This window comes from Pan troglodytes, chromosome 6, assembly GCF_028858775.2.
Source record: "Pan troglodytes isolate AG18354 chromosome 6, NHGRI_mPanTro3-v2.0_pri, whole genome shotgun sequence".
Taxonomy (NCBI): domain Eukaryota; kingdom Metazoa; phylum Chordata; class Mammalia; order Primates; family Hominidae; genus Pan; species Pan troglodytes.
This window is the reverse complement of record NC_072404.2, coordinates 144,165,509-144,183,512: the sequence shown is the minus strand read 5'-3', so window position 1 is coordinate 144,183,512 and position 18,004 is coordinate 144,165,509. Positions and strand designations below refer to the sequence as shown.

The 18,004-nt window shown below is 48.4% G+C and overlaps 1 protein-coding gene across 25 annotated transcripts in view; it reads right to left on the bottom strand.

Moving 5' to 3' along the window:
- Positions 1-1,119: 1,119 nt before the first annotated feature.
- Positions 1,120-18,004, bottom strand: part of CCDC136 (coiled-coil domain containing 136) — a 31,815-nt gene continuing 14,930 nt past the window's right edge. For 6 of the 25 annotated variants that reach the window (XM_016958127.4, XM_054656273.2, XM_054656274.2 and 3 more), the window contains 12 exons: positions 17,731-17,896; positions 17,356-17,496; positions 16,862-17,020; positions 16,399-16,569; positions 15,712-15,897; positions 13,613-13,807; positions 12,889-13,116; positions 10,930-11,442; positions 10,313-10,534; positions 8,308-8,589; positions 7,320-7,613; positions 1,120-1,449 (listed from right to left, as the gene is read on the bottom strand). In XM_016958127.4, coding sequence (XP_016813616.3) covers positions 1,339-1,449; positions 7,320-7,613; positions 8,308-8,589; positions 10,313-10,534; positions 10,930-11,442; positions 12,889-13,116; positions 13,613-13,807; positions 15,712-15,897; positions 16,399-16,569; positions 16,862-17,020; positions 17,356-17,496; positions 17,731-17,896 — 2,668 coding nt within the window. In that variant the 3' untranslated portion in view covers positions 1,120-1,338. Of the gene's footprint in view, positions 1,450-2,200; positions 4,119-5,386; positions 5,494-7,319; positions 7,614-8,307; positions 8,590-10,312; positions 10,535-10,929; positions 11,443-12,888; positions 13,117-13,612; positions 13,808-15,711; positions 15,898-16,398; positions 16,570-16,861; positions 17,021-17,355; positions 17,497-17,730; positions 17,897-18,004 lie in introns of those variants that run through there. The other 19 variants (XM_063815587.1, XM_054656275.2, XM_054656283.2 and 16 more) reach the window with 10 other exon arrangements.

The window sequence follows — 18,004 nt, the reverse complement described above, 5'->3', positions numbered from 1 at the left end:
GGGCATGGTGGTGTATGCCTGTGGTCCCAGCTACTTGGGAGGCTGAAGTGGGAGGCACTTGAGCTCAGGAGGTGGAGGTTGCAGTGAGCCAAGATGGTGCCACTGCACTCCAGCCTGGGTGACAGAGTGAGACCCTGTCTCAAAAAAAAAAAAAAGAAAAAGAAAAAGAAAGAAATAAAAAGAATATGCTTGGGGTCTTCTTTCGTAAGGAAACATTCATGATGATAAACTCCAATCACAAAGGTTCCACAGGAATGAAGGTAAACAGGAACACACATAAACTACCCTCATCATTCTACTTGTCCCAGTTAGATCCATCTTCAGGCTTCTGTCCTGCTCTAAGCTCCAGGAGGCTGAGCTTGAAAGATTACATCACCTGGGCACCTCTGCTCTTTGTCTTCCCATTGAGTTCAGCTGATAAGGTACCAGTAGAATACTGGCAGGTGGGAGGAGAAGGTAGGGGAATATATATCCCACTTCGTCACGGCTCTGGCGGGGGCTGCACCCCATGTGGCTGCCACTCCTGCCTGGGGCCCATTTTCAGAGCTCCAGCTCTTGCTTCCTTTCCTTCCTGCTTCAGCCTGGGATGCTAACAGCTTTACACTGTTGCTAGTGCCTGGTACTTCACTATTTTTTGTTGCTTCTCCTAACTCTGCCTTTGGTACGTAGTCCCTTCATTAAACTCTCTTCATGTAAAGCTTTGAGTGTGCCACCTGTTTACTGCCAGGACCCTGGCTGATTAAAGTCATCTCTGAGGGCGAATCCCTTGAGAAGTCACAAAGGCTAAGTCACGAAGGCACACACGTGGATCTTCTTAGGGCAGCCTTCTCATGTAGATAGGTGTGGGCACAGAACCTAAGGGGAGGTCTCCCCAGCCCTCATTCACTCCATTTCTCCATGCTCAGGAGAGTACCTCAGGATGGGGTTAATAAGCACAGACTAACCCCTCTGTGAGTCAGCTGACAGCACAAGGGGCTAGCCTTATTTCTGAGGTCATCTGCAAGGTGAGAAGCCGTATTTAGGAGTCAGACCCTTATGTGAGGTACTTGGTTAAAGGGGGACTGCTCTGTTCTGGTTGTGTTGTGAGGCATTTAGCAAATAAAAATCCACAGTCTCATGTAATTCAGTTGATATTTAATTACAAGGAACTCAGGTTCTTACACAAGGCAGGAGATGGAAGTCAGCCGCTCCCCACAAGCCTTTTCAGCCTGGGTGACTGAGGCTGAGGAGATGGGGACGCATGGAACATATGGGGAGGGTTCTGGCACAGTGTGTCCTGCCCAAAGCTGAGGGTGGTGGCCACTGGGGATCTGCCCTTGCGCTGGCCAAGGTCTGCCATCACTCCATGAGGCAGAACTCTGACTCCTGCTGTCGCATGTTGGGTAACACATACAGAGCCACAGCTGCAATAGCCAAGAATACCATAGGCTTCCACAACCCAAACATGTTCTGTGGGGACCAAAGAGAAACTGTGAGTGCCCAGCCTCCTGAACCCTGCCCTAAGCCAGAAGTCACCTGCCTATGGGTGCCCAAGACACCTCAGGAACATTGTGGATCAGTCTCTGTTACCTCCTGGGTAACCGGTGGAGGTAAGTGATCTCTCAGTCCTGGCACCACTAGACATGTGGCCCAACACTGTACGCACCACCTTAGGTGACCGCCTGTATTCAGGCCTCCGTTTCTCCCCATGGGCTGAGAATACTAGCTCCCATGTGAAGAAGCGGGCTCAGGGGCCAGACTTCCAAGTGGTTGCAATGAGAAAGGACTGGATGCCATGGCAAGAAAGAGGAGGGGAAATCTGGGGCTTTGGGAAGAGCAGCAGCACCTCATTAGTTTCACTGCAGTGAAGTGAACTCAGAGTCAAGAGGATGGGGAAGGGGGAATAAGGCTGAGGGAAAATGAAGAAAGTGCACCACGGAGTGCAGGTAAGTAGGAGGTTCTTAGGCAGACAAACTTTGACAGAGAATGACACTGGTTCAAGGAAATTTAAGGAAACCTGTCACTGGGCCTGGGTCATTAGAACACTCCTAATCACCAGGTATGTTGACTGACTTCCTGGTGCATGTGCTAGAGTATGCTGAGGCTTCCAGACACTGCCGGCCACTAGGGAACCCTGCTGATTCATGGGACAAGTGGCACCATCGAAGATATCCAAAAAGCATCCATTAGGTAATATGAAAATCTTAGACAAGAAAATACATACTTGGGGAAATAGGTTTTATTTTTATTACTTTTTTACTCTACTAACTGAAAGGCAGAATTTGGATTTTGAGTCATAAGCTATGGCATAGGTAACAGAAGGATGGTTTCAAGTAAAAATGGAATATAGCCCATTAATGCTAAGAACACATTTTCTCAGATGATAATTGAACTAAAAAGAGGACTTTAAGCCTGCTAAAGAGCAAAGAAAATCTCCTGAGCTTGTAGAAATAGCTACTAAGAACAACAGAAGGTATGAAATGGAAAGCCAAGCAATGTTACAGGTGGATATACAGAGTAACTCATGTAAGAAAACCAAGAGATCCGGAGGCTGAGGGAGGAGGATCGCTTGAGACCAGGAGTTCAAAGTTACAGTGAGCCATGATCATGCCGCTGCACTCTAGCCTCAGTGACAGAGCAAGACCCTGTCTCTAAAACCAAAAACAAAAACTAAGAAGGGAGCTAGCTAGAAAAAAATATTCATATGCTCAGATGCTTCTATCCTAATGTGCATTGCTAAGAATGTTAGTCTGGTGTTCTTAAAGGAGGGAGGAGCTGAAATCCTTAAATGTGACCAGTGCACCTCACACTGGGCAAAGGCAAGCTTCTACATGGGATGGGGAAAGGGCTGATGTGGGTGTCCCAAAGGGGAAGTCGTGTCAAACTCTCCTTTTAAACTAGGTGACCTAAGTGACAAATCACCGGAATCATGTTTTTGGACATTGAGTTGTTTGACAGAATTTTCTATGATCTTTGCAGATAATATGCAGAAATAAGGGTAGGATGACAGTACAGTTTGTTGAATGGCAGGTAAGTGACCAATGAGCTGAATAAAAGAACCCCAAGAGACGATACTCTAGAGGCTCTGTCCTCACTCTGTCCTCTGTAGATGAAGACAGGGAAGGAGGGCTTGCCACCCCTGTAGATGATGTGAAGGTGGCACAGGAAGTAAATATTTTAAAACCACAGGGTCAAGATTAAAAACACATACACACAAAACCTTATAAGGTAAGAACAATGAACTATAATAGGGAAGAATGGAAAATTCTGCCTTTGAAGCCTCAAAATCAAATGCAGGTACAGAATGGGGAGAGGACGCTTAGCATACACAATCTGCAGAGGGGCTTATAAAAAATACATGAAATAAATAAATAATATATTAGTTACCTAAAGAGCTAATGTGATCTGAGGTTGCCTAAACACAAGTATGGTGTCTTCCTACTTGGGACCAATGAAGAGAAACTGCTCAAAATGAGGAGAGACAATAAAGGGAAGCAAGACTGGAATCTTATTTGTTGCTAATATTGAGTCCTTATAATCTGACTCACAGCTTCCTGGCTGTTTTACTTAACTTCTCTATGCCTTAGTTTAATCATATATATAAAAAAAATAGGAGTAGCTTCTTCATGGGGTTGTTGCAAGGATTAAATCAGTTAATATACGTAAGTGATTAGAACAGTGCCTGACACATAAGACTGCATTTTGTAAGTGCGTGCTCTTTTTATTAATGATGGGGTATTTTATAATTTATAGAATACTTTCATCTACTTCAACCCATCTGGTCCTGACAAAAACCTGTGAGGAGGGCAGAGGTTTGATCATCCTTTGCTTACATTTGAAGAAACTGGAGCTCAGAGTGTGCATTTTGCTCCCTGGGACAACGCCTGTCAGTAGAGACAGACTCAACCAAGTTCTTCTGACCGCCTGGCAGCCATGCTTTCTACCACACTGTGCTCCCTCAGGTCCTGGCTGCACAGGTGCATGTCGGGGCCTCCCAGAGCTCTGGGAATAACAGGCCCCACCAGGAGAACCCTTCACCAGCAGTTCTTCCTCTCCCTCTGATTGGGCCGGGCTGGGTCTGAGGTGGTGGAAGGCTGTGGCTGAACTCTTTGGGTTTCATCCGTAGTGCCTTAAGACTTCTGGGGGGTGACAGGGGAGAAACAGTCATAGAGAGGGGCCCCGTCACTAAAGCAGTTGTGGACCAGGGAGTAAAGGGAATACCTAAGGTCAAGAAGAAAAGTGGAGGCTTGAAGATGAGTAACAGGAAAGCTGGGGAGGGAGCAGGAGGAAGGACAGAAAAGGAAATGGAGAGAAGTGCCACCAACAAATCCTCCAGTTGCCACCCTGTGCATTAAGCTACATTCCGTTCACAGGAATGTGAGAAGAGAGGGGAGTGGAGGGGGAGGCAGGGAAAGCATGAGAGAGGAGCCAATGCAGGACTAGAGAGAATACCTTATGGGTTCCAGAAGGCAGGTGGAACCCCAGGCTTCTACCTTAGGCCGTAAGACCACATTCTGCCTCCTGAATTTGGTATCCTGTTGACAGTGTAGATTACATGTGTGGGAGCTGACAGGAAAGTGGCCAGAATATATCAGTCTTGATTTCCTGAGAACATACATCTCTGGCTAGTAGAAACTTTTCACTAATACCTCATTCTCTCCAGAAAACCTAGCTTGGGAAGCCAATTACCATGGAATCTGGCCCACAAAATAGATAAATAGATAACTAATAAAATTTCCTGGCATTCTGTTCTGACTTTTCTGGAGACTGGAAGTCCAGAAGCAGAGAACTGTTCAGTAGAAAGAGCAGAATACAGTAGGGGTTCGGTTCCATTTCACCAAGCTTGATGGACCAACTTAGGTTGCCCTCCTACCAATGCCCCTGGGAGGATCATGAGGATCAGAGCTCTTCAGACCTCCTCTCTCTCCCAACAGAAGAGGGATTCCTTATTTTGCCATCTTGGGTAGCAACAGTAGTGAGAACTTGGCTCCGGAGTTAAACCAAGACAAAGAGAGTCCAGGCCAGCCTTGCAAATATCAGCTCATCAGAAGTGGTCAGGCTAGCCATCACACAGAGGATGAGCGGGGATAAAGAAGTAGTGAGGCAGCTTTGACAGTAGCAACCAAGCTGGGCTTATCCAAGTTTTTCCCAGCCAAGGATTGAAACTCAAACCATGTCTCTGGCAAGCATTCCAACCTCCTATGCATTACGAAGACATGCTCAGAGATGTCAGAGGCTTTGCAGTAGCCCAAGGAAAAGTCAGAACTAAAACTCAGACCTGAGCATCACCTATTATAAAATGGCACAAGCAAGAAGCAAGCAGCTGGGAGAAAAGGGAAAGAGGAGAGGCCAGGGCAACCTGCACCCTCCCTCTATCCCTCAGAAGGAGAGGAAGCAATACCAGTACCTGCATTAGGACGACGTCTCAGCCCACCAGCACCAGAGCAAAGCCGAGATGACCACCAGGCCTACAAGAGGCAAGGAGAAGATGGGGGGATTGGGGGTAGGGGATGACTGCAACACACCAAAATGAGAAAGAAGCACGAGGAGAGACCAGGATATGTGAGACATAAACGCATGGATCCAACAGATAATGAAGATGAGAAAACAAAGGGAAAAGAGAAAGGAATCAAGAGGTTAAAAAACAGGTAAGCTAGAGCAGTTGCATGTCTTTTCTGCTGCCTGGGCCTTGGTTCTTTCCACCGGCAGTCTGCAGGAATTGCAAAATTGAATGGGTTAAGCAGCAGCTAGGTCCAAGTCAGGCGGTGAGTCCAGTTTTCTTTCTGTCCCGTCACATACCTCTCATATCTTGTCAAGCAGGAGGTATCTGCATCTAGACCTTTCTTGTGACTTTTCCTAGGTCACTCTAGGAAGAGCCAGTCTTCTACCAGGTCACCTGTCCCTTTGTTCTAGCCTGCTTTCCATTAAGTTTCTTGGTATTTTGGGCTCTGGTCCCTTTGATCCCCTAGGAATCTAATGATATCATTGTAAGACAACATGCACCGAAACAAACTGACAAGGGAGAAGGGCTAGTTCTTTCACTGCAACAATCTTCCAGAGAGAAACCGATTTTGCAAGGTGGTAATACGCATGCCCTAGAGCTGCCTGCAAAAGACGCAGGACCCACGGGGCAAAGGGATCTCTCCATATATAGAAACATAGAATATATTTGAAGTAGAAAAATCAGGTCTAGCTTTAGAAATGTGGCACCGAAGGTAAAGACATCTGTGAGGCTCTGAACCAGCACGTGGTGGAATATGATGAGCTCAAGGAAACATGATAGTGGGAGGGGCTGCAGTGGTTCCGACTTTCCACATCTTAGGTAATGGTCCCCTGGCACAAGGTAAGCAGAGCACTGCACACTGGATCCTTAGCCAGTGCTGAAGACCAAATTGCTGGAAATTCCAAATATCCTCAGAGTTGACTGGATAATCCCACCACAAGAGGCTTTTTTCTTTACCTCTGTTTAGAACAGAAAGAACCTGTAATGTAAGCTGAGGACTTACACAGGAAATACTCTAACTCTGTAGGGACTCTGAGCCCTGAGTTAAGCCCAGGGCAAGAATTCAGTTGCTACATACCTGCAGAGACGTACCAGTTATTAAAATATGGAAGTACTTCTATATTGTTGGTAAGTTACCTCTGGCATTCTGGCATATATATCCCAGGATACCTCCACCCCAACCTCTCAATGATCTAGCAACTGAAGGGTTAAGGCTAGGGATGGTCTCCTTGGACTAGTCTTATGCTCCTACTGTACAGACGTGAAATATTTTCACTATCACTCTTGATCACTTCCAGGCCCCACCTTCATGTCCTGTGATATACAGAATCCAGGGGGCAACATGAGCCTACAAAGAAGAGATTATCCCCTGACACACCCCTAACAGCAACAACAAAGGTTAAACCTAACAGGGCACCATAGGAAAACTGGACTGAGTGACTTGCCCAGACCGACAGAAATGGCCTGAAGTAGACTTCACACTGTCAATGTCCTTCCTGCAGTGCCAAAAGAGGGATGAGGGAACACTCCCGACATAAGGAAGGTAACAAAGGCTACTATGTAAATGAAAGGACTCCAGAGACCCCACGCTGGTTCCCAGAAAAGGTGGTCATTGTGAGGTGGTTCCACAGCAAACGGGGCTGAGCCCATGATTTCCTGCAGACAGACTGCTCTCATCTCCCCCTTCTGCATCTCCACCTCCCCGAAGGGTTGTGCCTTAGAGCGCGAGGCCTCCACTCCTGGAGATATCCATCCTTGGCAGGGCCACCCATTAACTCGGAGGTATCTGAGCCCAAGACCCCACTTCCCACTTGATCTAGGCTTTGGCTCTGGTTACCTTTTTGCTCTCGGAAAGTCTGAGGGGGTTATTTTCTTCGGGACTTTCAAGGGAAGAGTCGACGTCATCTTCCTCCTCTTCACTGTCTTCTTCCTTCTCCTCTTCCTCTTTGTCCTCATTTTCCTCCTGATCTTCTGTGGATTTAGCTTCCCCAGGATCTGCTGGCTCAGCAACTAGCTCATCCCCATACTGCTCCTTTGCTTCCTCTTTCACTTCCTCCTTTTTTTCCTCCTCTTTTGCTAGTCCATCTAATTTCCTCTGGCTGGCCTTGTAGTACAGCACTACCTCCAGACTCTGTGGGGTGGGAGTAGGGCAGGATGGGGGCTGTGTTACCTGTGAAGCTCCTAATCTCATGACAATGCTGTACTAGCTCCAGGAAACATGACTTCCAGCATGTCAGAGTGCAAGGGTGTGGCCCGGTGCTCTGGGACTGTGAGCCAATCCCCTGAGCATATGTAGAGGGCATCACACCTCACCTCTCAGGGCCACTATGTCTGTTGGCCATTAAGCCATTTCAAACAGCTACCACAACTAAAGAGTCTTGGGCTCTGCACCTAAATTGTTGCTTCCCACCCCTACAGTGACTCTTCTTTTACCCAATCCTCTTTCACTTATTAGTATATAACTACTTTGAACAAATTCCTCCCTCTTCATCTATTTGGTTCTTCTCTTGGGCATGTAATCCAGGAAGAACAGGAGCCCCAACAAATGGGGCTGGGCAAACTGAAGGAGTTGTCCAGCCTAGGGGCTGTGGTCCTTTGGGGCTGCACCTCCCGATGTGAGTTGTCTGTGTTCCACTCTCCCCATAACTTCACAGGAAAAGGGAGCACCCACTTTCCATTAAGATGGGAACCACTGTAGACACTTCAGAGATCCCAGAAGCTTCTCTACAAATCCCTTGCCTGGTTGAAAGGGTTGTGGAGGCAATGCTTCTTCCCAGGATCTCCTCCTCCTTTCTGCTTATCTGGCTACCAAGGTTACTACTCACCTTTCTGGTCTCAAGGTCGCTCTCAGAAGTATCCGAGCATGGCTTGGTCACCTTTTTCATTTTAACCCCATTGGCATTCTTGTTCATGTTCTTATTAGCATTCTTCCCCCGGGCTTCTTTGACAACAGAGGACCTCTTCTCCCTGAGCTGGCGGAGCTCCTCCTGGCAGCACTGCAGCTGCCCCTCCAGCTGCTCCTGCACTACCAGAAGCCGCCCCTGCTCATCCATGCTAGCCTGGTATTGCAGCTGCAGCTCCCGCAGCTTGGTCTGCAGTTCTTTGATCTGTTGGTAGTGGAGGGCCAGTTACCCAGAGTTGGCTGGTTATGCAACCGGTTGGCTGACCACGCAACCAAACTCAGCCCTGCTTGGGGGTCACTGTCTCAGAAATCTCCCTGTTAAAGCCCGTAGGAAGTAGACAATAAAGAAAATATTCAACTGTGGAAAATGAGCCTCTCAAATAGTTTTACAAATAGCTTCTCCTAACTTGAGGCACCTGATGATGTCCATCTAATAAGATGAAAAAAACGGCAGGGCGCAGCGGCTCACTTGCCATCCAGTGTAATCCCAGCACTTTAGGAGGCTGAGGTGGGCAGATCACTTGCAGTCAGGAGTTCGAGACCAGCCTGGCCAACATGGTGAAACCCCATGTCTACTAAAAATACAAACATTCGCTGGGCTTATTGGAGCGCGCCTGTAGTCCCAGAAACTTGGGAAACTGAGACAGGAGAATCACTTGAACCCAGGAGGCAGAGGTTGCAGGAAGCTGAGATCGTGCCACTGCACTCCAGCCTGGTGACAGAGCAAGACTCTGTCTCAAAAAAAAAAAAAAAAAAGAAGGTCAAAACAATGATTTAAATGGTGTTTTCTACTGTGACTGGGGAATAACAATAGGGCTGCTACCAATTCTGAACCTCAGGGATTTATTATATAATTCTTTTTTTTTTTTTTTTTGAGACAAGAGTTTCACTCTTGTTGCCCAGGCTGGAGTGCAATGGCATGACCTTGGCTCACCGCAACCTCCGCTTCCTGGATTCAAGTGGTTTTCCTGCCTCAGCCTCTTGAGTAGCTGGCATTACAGGCATGCGCCACCATGCCCAGCTAATTTTGTGTATTTTTAGTAGAGATGGGGTTTCTCCATGTTGGCCAGGCTGGTCTCAAACTCCTGACCTCAAGTGATCCACCCACCTTGGCCTCCCAAAGTGCTGAGATTACAGGGGTGAGCCACCGCACCTGGCCTAGAATTCTTTTTATGGGAACTCCTACTTCATCCAACCCATCTCTCTAACAGGAACAATTACTTAAAGAACTGTGTTGTATACTCCTGAAGTGTGTACTGGGCTCCTGCACCTCACCCTGGAAACAGAGGCAAGTCACATCCTGCTCCCTGATCTCGGGTTTTGTCTTCCTTGGCTGATGGCAGTACACAACCATCCCCTCAGTAGGTACCAATACTAGCCAATCTGGACCCATGTGTTCGCTGCTCTCTGAATCTCTCCCGTGTGTATACAAAGAGACCCCCACTGGACCGTGAACCCCTGGCCAGAGACAAGACTTCTGTCCCATTCCTAGGGGGTGCAGAGCACTCTTCTTGGCATTGTGAGAGATCCAAAAGGAGACATGTCCCTGTCCTTGAGCTGCTTACAATCTAGTTGGTGCTCCTAGTTGGTGCACCGGGAGACAAGGCAAATGCACACAAAATGATGAAAGAAGATTGGCAAATGCAAAAATACAGTTCTACAGAAGTGGTCTAGAACACAAAGCAAAAGAGAACAGAAGTGGCAAAGGGAGAAAGAGAGAAATCATTCGATGAGAGAAGTCCTGATGACTAGTAAACCCCAGCTCCACGGGCACTTGGGAAATGTCATCAGGGATGGAGCAGACTGCCCAGCCTCTGAGGTGCATACTCTCCCTGCTTTGTCCCTCTCTTTAGCCTCTATGAAGTGGCCATGACCTCTATGGCTCCAGGGGCTGCCAGAGGAAACCCTGCCTCCCTGACAGTGGTTACCTCATTCTTGTCGTTCTGGGGGGCCACGGGCTTTTCAAGGCATTCCATGCACTCCTTGAACTCCCTTTCACAGGCATCCAGCTCTTCCTTCAGGTCTTTCTGCTTGGCCAGTAACTTTTCCATCTGCTCTTGCAGCTGGCTGTGTTCCTCCTGGCTTATCTGGTACATGGCCTGCACCGCCTGCAGCTTGATCAGCACTTTCACAACCATTTCCTCAAAGCACTGCGGGGGGTGGGGGAGCAACAATAGCACCCTGAGGAGCACCTAAGCTCCGCCCCACTCTGCTGGGCCCTTCCCTGGATACCAAACAATGGCCACCAGGATCCAGAGATGCCTATGGGGGATTACTATATTTACCCCCATAAAGAGCATCGTGGCTGTGGTGAGGAAACGGACTGAATCTTATGGGCCTCTGTCCAGATGGGGGCTTCTCTCTATGAGAGGGCTGAGCGGGAGACCAGGCTGCCATGGGTAGAGGGCTTCGCTTACTTCCAATAGTTCCCCAGGTCAGTTCTGACCCCATTCCCACACTTCTTGCCCCTTCCCCTGGCGATGTATCTCTTAAAAAGACAAGAGTCCATCGTCCCCTGCCTGACCTGTCACCTGGCAACCATTACCTCCATGTCTTCAGGCTCAGCAGGTTCCTCGTCAGTGCAGCTGCTGACAAAACTCTTCTGGCAGGTGTCAGAGCTCCTGGTGCTGCCGTAACTCTTCTTATAGGTAATGCTGCTGTTGCTGGTGGTGCAGTAACTCTTCCCATAGGCCTCACTGGCACTAGTGCTGCTGTCATAGCTCTTGAGAAAGCTCTCGCTGCTGGTCTGGGTGCTGGTGTAACTCTTGTAATAGCTCTCATTGTCATCCACAGTGGTATCATAAGTCTTGCGACAGTTCTCATTGCTGGGGACCATGCTACCATAGCTCTTCCCGTAGGACTCAAGGCTCATTTTTATAGAAGGGGACTGGACTTGAAGCAGCTGCATTTCTTCCAGGCAGAGCTGCAAGTCTGCCTGCAGCCTCTTCCGCTCCTCTAGGAGCCTCCCTTGCTCTTGCTGCAAGAGCTCCTGCTCCGCCTGACCGGCGTCATACATCACCTGCAGGGCCTGCATCTGCTCCATGAGCAGCTTGGATTGCTGGGGGCAGGGGTGGGGAGACAGTATCATTACTCTGACACTTCAGTCCTTCCAGCTGCACCTCTCCTGGTACAGATGTCTGAGAGCACACCTTAGAGAATGGCACGCCTACATTTCCACCTCACCCCGGCCTATGTCTCTGACTTAGCCTACAGGTAACTGGCATGTATCAGTTTCTTTCTCATTTGGGAAAATCTCCCCAGGGCAGATACTCCATGATTTCCGGGCTCCCATTTCGGCTGGTTTCTGCACTTTGGTACATCCCTGTCTCCTTGGAGCAGTGCCGAGTGGGTTTCCAGAACACCCTGGCTCCCTACCACACCCTCTTCTCAGTCAGGTATACCTGTTATCCTGACCTTCAGGCTCAGTCCCCTCGCCCACCCCTAGTTCTAAAATCAGCCCTGGCCTTGAATGCGGCAATATGAAGAATTGGAATCAAAGTCTTACTATTAGTTCCTGTATCTCCTGCCCCAATTCTGAATCTGGCCTCTGGGCATGTTTCCCAGGCTCTCTGGGCCTGGCTTCTTGGCTGCTGATGTCCAGGATGAGATCTGATCAGTTAAGGAAATATTTTATACCTGGTTCCCAGCTGTGTTACCCAGGCCTCCAGCCTGGACATCTGATGCCCCTGGAATATGATCCAGCCTCACAGTGTTGACTTCTGCTACTCCCTGGTTCTCCTTGTTCAGAATAAGATCTGAATGAATAGATTTGGCCTAAACCGAAACTGTCTACCTGCCCCTCCTTGCCCACGCCGAGACCTCAGAACAACTTTATCCCCCAACCCTGAAGAGAATTGTACGGTGATCTCCACCTGTGTCACCTCATCTGAATGACCTCTTGCTGGTACTTGAGAGGCATCGATTTTCCGGTCTAACCCCTGTGACCTTGCTCTATTACTGCCACCAAAGTTCCAATGAAGATAGTGTGGTCAGTACTAAGAACCCCATATGCTAGGAATTCTTCTCTTGGAAATGAAAGGCCCCAAATTTGCCTCATAGAGAACACCAAAGGTGATAGATTTTGATAACTGAGAAGTCTACTTTTCCACTCAAGAAAAAGATGACATTTAGAGTCAGTCCAAAGGAATCCAAACAAACACCAAACTGATATTATACATCTTACTGGGAATGAGTCAAATGATCTGATGACAGACTTCTGGTCATCCCAGCTCTGCCCTGAGTGCTCATAGTGCTTCAACTGGGCACTGTGAATATCAGTGTGATAAAGGATAATGGCATCTAGGTGAGGTCCTCAGGCCGTATCTAAAAGCCACCTCTTAATGGAGCCTGTGAGTGGTCACAGCTGGTGAAAGGCAGGGCTTTTGCCTTATCCTTACCCCTGGCCAAACACGCCTTCCCAACTCTGACCCTTGGGCGGTGCCCACTCTCCCTGCCATGCTGTTGTGCTCAGGAGAACTGTCTCCCTACCTCTTGCTATGGTTACCTTGTTTCGATTACATTTTGAGGACTTAGCCAATTTGGAATCATCGGGATTCTCCAACACTTCCTGGAAATGAGACTCTTTGAAACGTCGCAGCTCTTCGTGGATCTCTAATTGTTCCTTTAATACACAGTCTTGGTTCTGTATCAGCTTCTTCTGTTCCTCCTGCATGCCTTGGTAGAGCAGCTGCAGCTCACACAGGTCTTCTAACTTGGTGAGTAGCTCCTGACTCTGAGGCGGAGTAGAAGGAAGGAGGCAAGGGATTGTGGTGGTTACACAGGAAGTCTGATGCCTCCTTGGTGCCTCATCCCTGCTGTGAACAATTCCCTGAAGAATCTCAGGGTTGACTTCACAGAGCCCATCTGGGGACAGGGGGAGTCCTTCTATGGAGACCTGCTAAAAGTAGCAATGGTCTCTTATGTTGGGATATATTTTGTAGTTTACAAAGTGGTTTCAGGTGCATTTTCTCCAGATGGACTAAATATCTAAATATAAACTGCTGCACAGATTCCAGAGTATAAAAGGTATTTTAAGATTTAAAGCCCTTATAAGAAAAACTCTAATTGGCTCTATGGAGCTTTTTGGTTTGGGGAGAGTGGTGAGAAAGTAAGGAGTGGTTGGTAAGAAGAAAAAGTTCAATCCCCACCCTTTTATTTTTCCCTAGTCACACAGGGAAGCTTCTCAGAGCAGCTTCCCCGCAGTTAGCAGCTGCCTGTGGCAGAGTTACCTTGAGTAAGAGGCCACTCTTTGGCAGTGGCAGTGTGAGCCTGTGCAGCTCTTCCTGCAGCTGGCCCTGCTCCTCCTGCATCCTCCTCTGATCCTCCAGGAGCTCACACTGCTCCATCTGCAGCTGCCCCATCTCCTTCTGGCTGGCCTTGTACTTTTCCTGCAATTCTGTCAGTCTGGACAGCAGTGTGTCACACTGTGGGCGGGGGCGGGTGTGGAGGGGGTGGTTACTCTGTAAGGTAAGCTTCTTGGGTGGCTAACAGAGCACTTCTGCGCTCTCCTGCCTCTTGTGATTCTCTCCCCGTGCAGTCACCTTGGACTGGTCACCCCAAGCCACAATGCAGCCTGGCTGTTTAGATACCGATTGGGGATCCCCTGCAGGCTGCTCCTTCAGAGCAGGTTGCTCTAGACTGGTGGCTGGCCTTGCTCTAAACTTCCACCATTCCTTTCTGGGGGCAGTTTGATGGGGTATGCTATCGATGCCCCTTTCTCATTTCCCCCTTCCTCTTCTCCGGCCCTTTCCTTTATACACCATATTCCCACCCTATTGGGAACTCTTAGCTCCTGTTATTCTCATTAACCCCAGTTGTTTTTTAATGCAACTACACTCCTTATAAATAAGGACTTAATTTCACCCTAATTTTTCCCATTTTTGCTTTCCTAATTCTCTCTTTAAATCTTTAGAAAGTATGCGCTATTGCTAAATTTGGGTTGAGAAGACTAAATCATCCCATTTCCAAAAACCCAGATCTTCTAATATCAGACAGATCTCAATGCTGTTTTATGGCTAGAGAAAAAGCAGGTGCTGTCTGCCAGCATGCTTCTCCTTTCCCATCATTTTTCCCATTAGGGGAAGAGGTGATGAGCAAGTCACGGATCACCTGGGCTCCTAAATTGAGTAGAAGTGGAAAAAGGAGGAAATGTGAGCCTGGATATAGAAAGGCAAAGAGACTGCTGAGGTGGCCCAAATAAACTTCCCAGTCCTCCGTCTCCTGAAGGCCTTTCCCCAGGGACAGGAACTACTGAGTTTTCTGGCAGAATGTGACCAACTCCACCATCTTTAGAGACTCTTGGGCCTCTTCTCCAACATGCTTCAACACCTTTCCATTTCCCATCAGTAATCAGGAGCTGAAAGTGCTCAACAGGATAAATGATAACGGCTTGCATTTTATACACTATGGAAAAGAAAAAAAATGAATAAGGCCTTATTTATCACTACCAGGATTTACTGCTAAAAGGAAGTGAGTTAAGAGTAGTATTCTCTTCCATTTAAAGAGGGCACAATTCAACCTTCAACAATTTAATTACTGGCAGGGCATGGCGGCTCATGCCTGTAATCCCAGCACCTTGGGAGGCCGAGGCAGGTGGATCACCTGAGGTCAGGAGTTCGAGACCAGCCTGACCAACATGGCGAAACCCGGTCTCAACTAAAAATACAAAAATTAGCCAGGCACAATGGCATGTGCCTGTAGTCCCAGCTACTTGGGAGGCTGAGACAGGAGAATTGCTTGAACCCAGGAGGCGGAGGCTGCAGTGAGCTGAGATCGTGTCACTGCACACTCCAGCCTGGGCGACAGAGTGAGACTCCATTTCATAAAAAAAGAATTTAACTACTTCAAAGTCACAGAATAAATCCTAGAAGAGCCTAGGTCCTTCTCTTGCCCAATCAGCACTCTGGGCACAAGACCGTACCCCTTTATAAGAGCATTTGCAATCTGACCCAGAAAACTGGCCCCTTTCTCTAGTTCCAACAATAATATTTGTGTAATGGGCCCACGTATATGTTCCTCTCCAAGAATGACTAGATATCACTACAGTTCTAATACCATTGTATAAATGTCTACATACATGGAATCATGTGTAAAACTTTCAGGGGTTCAGACTGGGATCCAAAGATATTGATCCTACTAAGCTGTGGCTCTGGCTCAAAGTCAAGGTCAGGGCAAACAATTTTGAAGTTAGCAGCATGTGGCCCTGCCTCTGCTTCCTGCCTAGGAAGGCCATCAAGCCCTTGGGTTGGGTGCCTTCACTTTTTGCCTCTGTACCTCTTCTCTCTGGAGCAAGTGCCCAGGAGCTGTCACCTCTCTGAACGACAATTACCTTATTAGCACACTTTCCTTTGTCCTCCGGAATGGGCTGGGAGGCCTTGAGCTCTTTCAGCTCCAGCTGGCAGAGCAGGAGGTCCTGCTCCAGCTGGTCATACATGTGCTTCTGCCGCTCCAGCTCGTCCTTGCTGGCCTGGTACAGCTGCTTCATCTCCTGAAGCTGAGCGTGCGTCTCTGTGTCCTGGGCAGGGGAGGCAGGCCTGGCCATCATCCCAGGCACTCCTGCTGCTGGACTCTCTCCTCCCAGGCGGGGACTAAGGGGACCTATCTTCCCTTGTCCTTCTCAGCCCCAATTTCATCCCAGCCAGGGATAGATACCCAAGATGGACCCGTCCCTGACAGGCTTGAAACACAGACCTTCCCAGTGTAGCCTTTCCAGTTAAATAAATAAATAAATAAATATAAAAATAATTTAAAAAGAAACACAGACCTTCTGGGGCTTCCTTTTTTGGGAGGTGGGGAGGCAAAGGGACTTCCTTTTTATATGCTGCTTTTCTGATTTAAAATCAAAGGAAGCTGAGAGCCTTGTGACTCCCCAAGGTCACCTTTCTCCTAAGCACCTCTTTGGCCCCCTCACTGCCAGCTCCTCCACACTCCTACCATTCCCTCTCGTCCTCTGTGCTCTCACCCTCACACAAGATGATGCCTGGCTACATCCTCCCTCACCAGGAGCTTCTTTTACCTTCTCATTGCTCTCTTTCAAGGAGGCCACCGTATCCCTGAGGTGCTGCAGCTCTGCCTCATGGCACTGCAGCTCCTCCCGCAGCTGCTGCTGCCGTTCCAGCAGCTTTTCCTTCTCACATGTGACGTTCTGGTGCTGGAGCTGCAGCTTCTGCAGCCGGCACAGTAACTCCTATGGTAGAGGGGGCTTTGGGCAGTGCCTTTGGGCTCCTTAACCCACTCACTCTTCTGTGTGAGTCACTTGAAGACACCAACAGTCTAAGATTTGCTTCTTCCTGCCCTTCACTTCCTAATGTCCTCATATCTAATGTAGTACTCGAGCAGGGCTGGAGTTCTTTACTTGTGGTGCTGCCTATGTGGTTGCTGGAATTATTTTTAACTCACTACTCTTATCCACCTTCCCCAAAACCTCAGAAGGATGCCCTTAGCACCTAAGTTGTCCCCTCACCTCTGGTTGCTGTTACCTTATCACTCTGGTTTTCTACAAGTGTGGATTTCATGACTTTGAGCTGCCGGAGCTCAGTCTGAAGTTGCAGCTGCATCTTCAAGAGCTCGTTCTGCTCATCCTGGCTAGTATCATATTTTTTCTGCAGGGTACAGAGTCTGGACTTCAGCTCCTCATTCTGTGGTAGGGAGGATGTGAGTAGAACAGTTACTCTCAAGAAACAGCAGATCTTTCTATGGATCAGTTGGGTTCCTTTTCAGATGCAGACATCTTGAGGAGCTCCCACAGGTCTAGGGTTTGGTTTCTTCTGTGAGATGGACACTCAGTAATGACCACCATTTCTAGAATGCAGTGCTATATGACTTCTACAGTTGGTTTCCAGCAGACTGTGCCCAGTTGCAGGGCAAGAGTCAGCAGAGCACAGCCATACTCACTGTGCCCACCCCGGTTGAAGCAGCCCCTCCATGAGGCCCTTCTGCCCCCACCCCAGATGCCTCCCCGGGCAGTGTTTACCTGGGTGACACTGTGGGAGGTCTGAAACCGAAGCACCTCATTCTGAGCACACTTGAGCTCCCTCTGCAGCCGGCTGTGCTCCTCCTCACTGACCTGGCGATGATGCTGTAGCTCTTCCAACTCACAACACAATTCCTGACACTATGTGGGAAATGGAACAGGGAGGCTTGTTTACTAGATACCACATGTGCTCCAAGAACAAGCTTGGGGAAAGCATGGCGCTCTTTGACTGGAAGATTTACATCAGGCAAGTAAGACCCCAGAGTACTATCTCCCTCCACAGTGGATGCCTATGGAGATGTTTCTACCACAGGCTGGGAGAAGGTGAAAGAAAGACAAGAAATGTGCCTGCCTTCCCCACCCTCTGTGCCCTACCTTGTTCTTCATGCCATGCATCTGCTCTTCAGCATCCCGTAGCTGCTGCCGTAACAACTGCATTTCAGGATCAGGCTCTAAGAAATCCATTTCTGAAGTCTGAGACTCTGCTGACGTCATACTCAGTGTTTGGGACTGCAGCCATCTCTCTGTTGCTCTCTGTGTCCTGCAATCCAGAACCGCAGAGCTATGCTTGAAGGGAGTTCTGCCTGGCATCACCAGCCATGCAGGCTTTGTCCTGATACCTTCATTTTAGGCCAAAGATAGTAAGGGG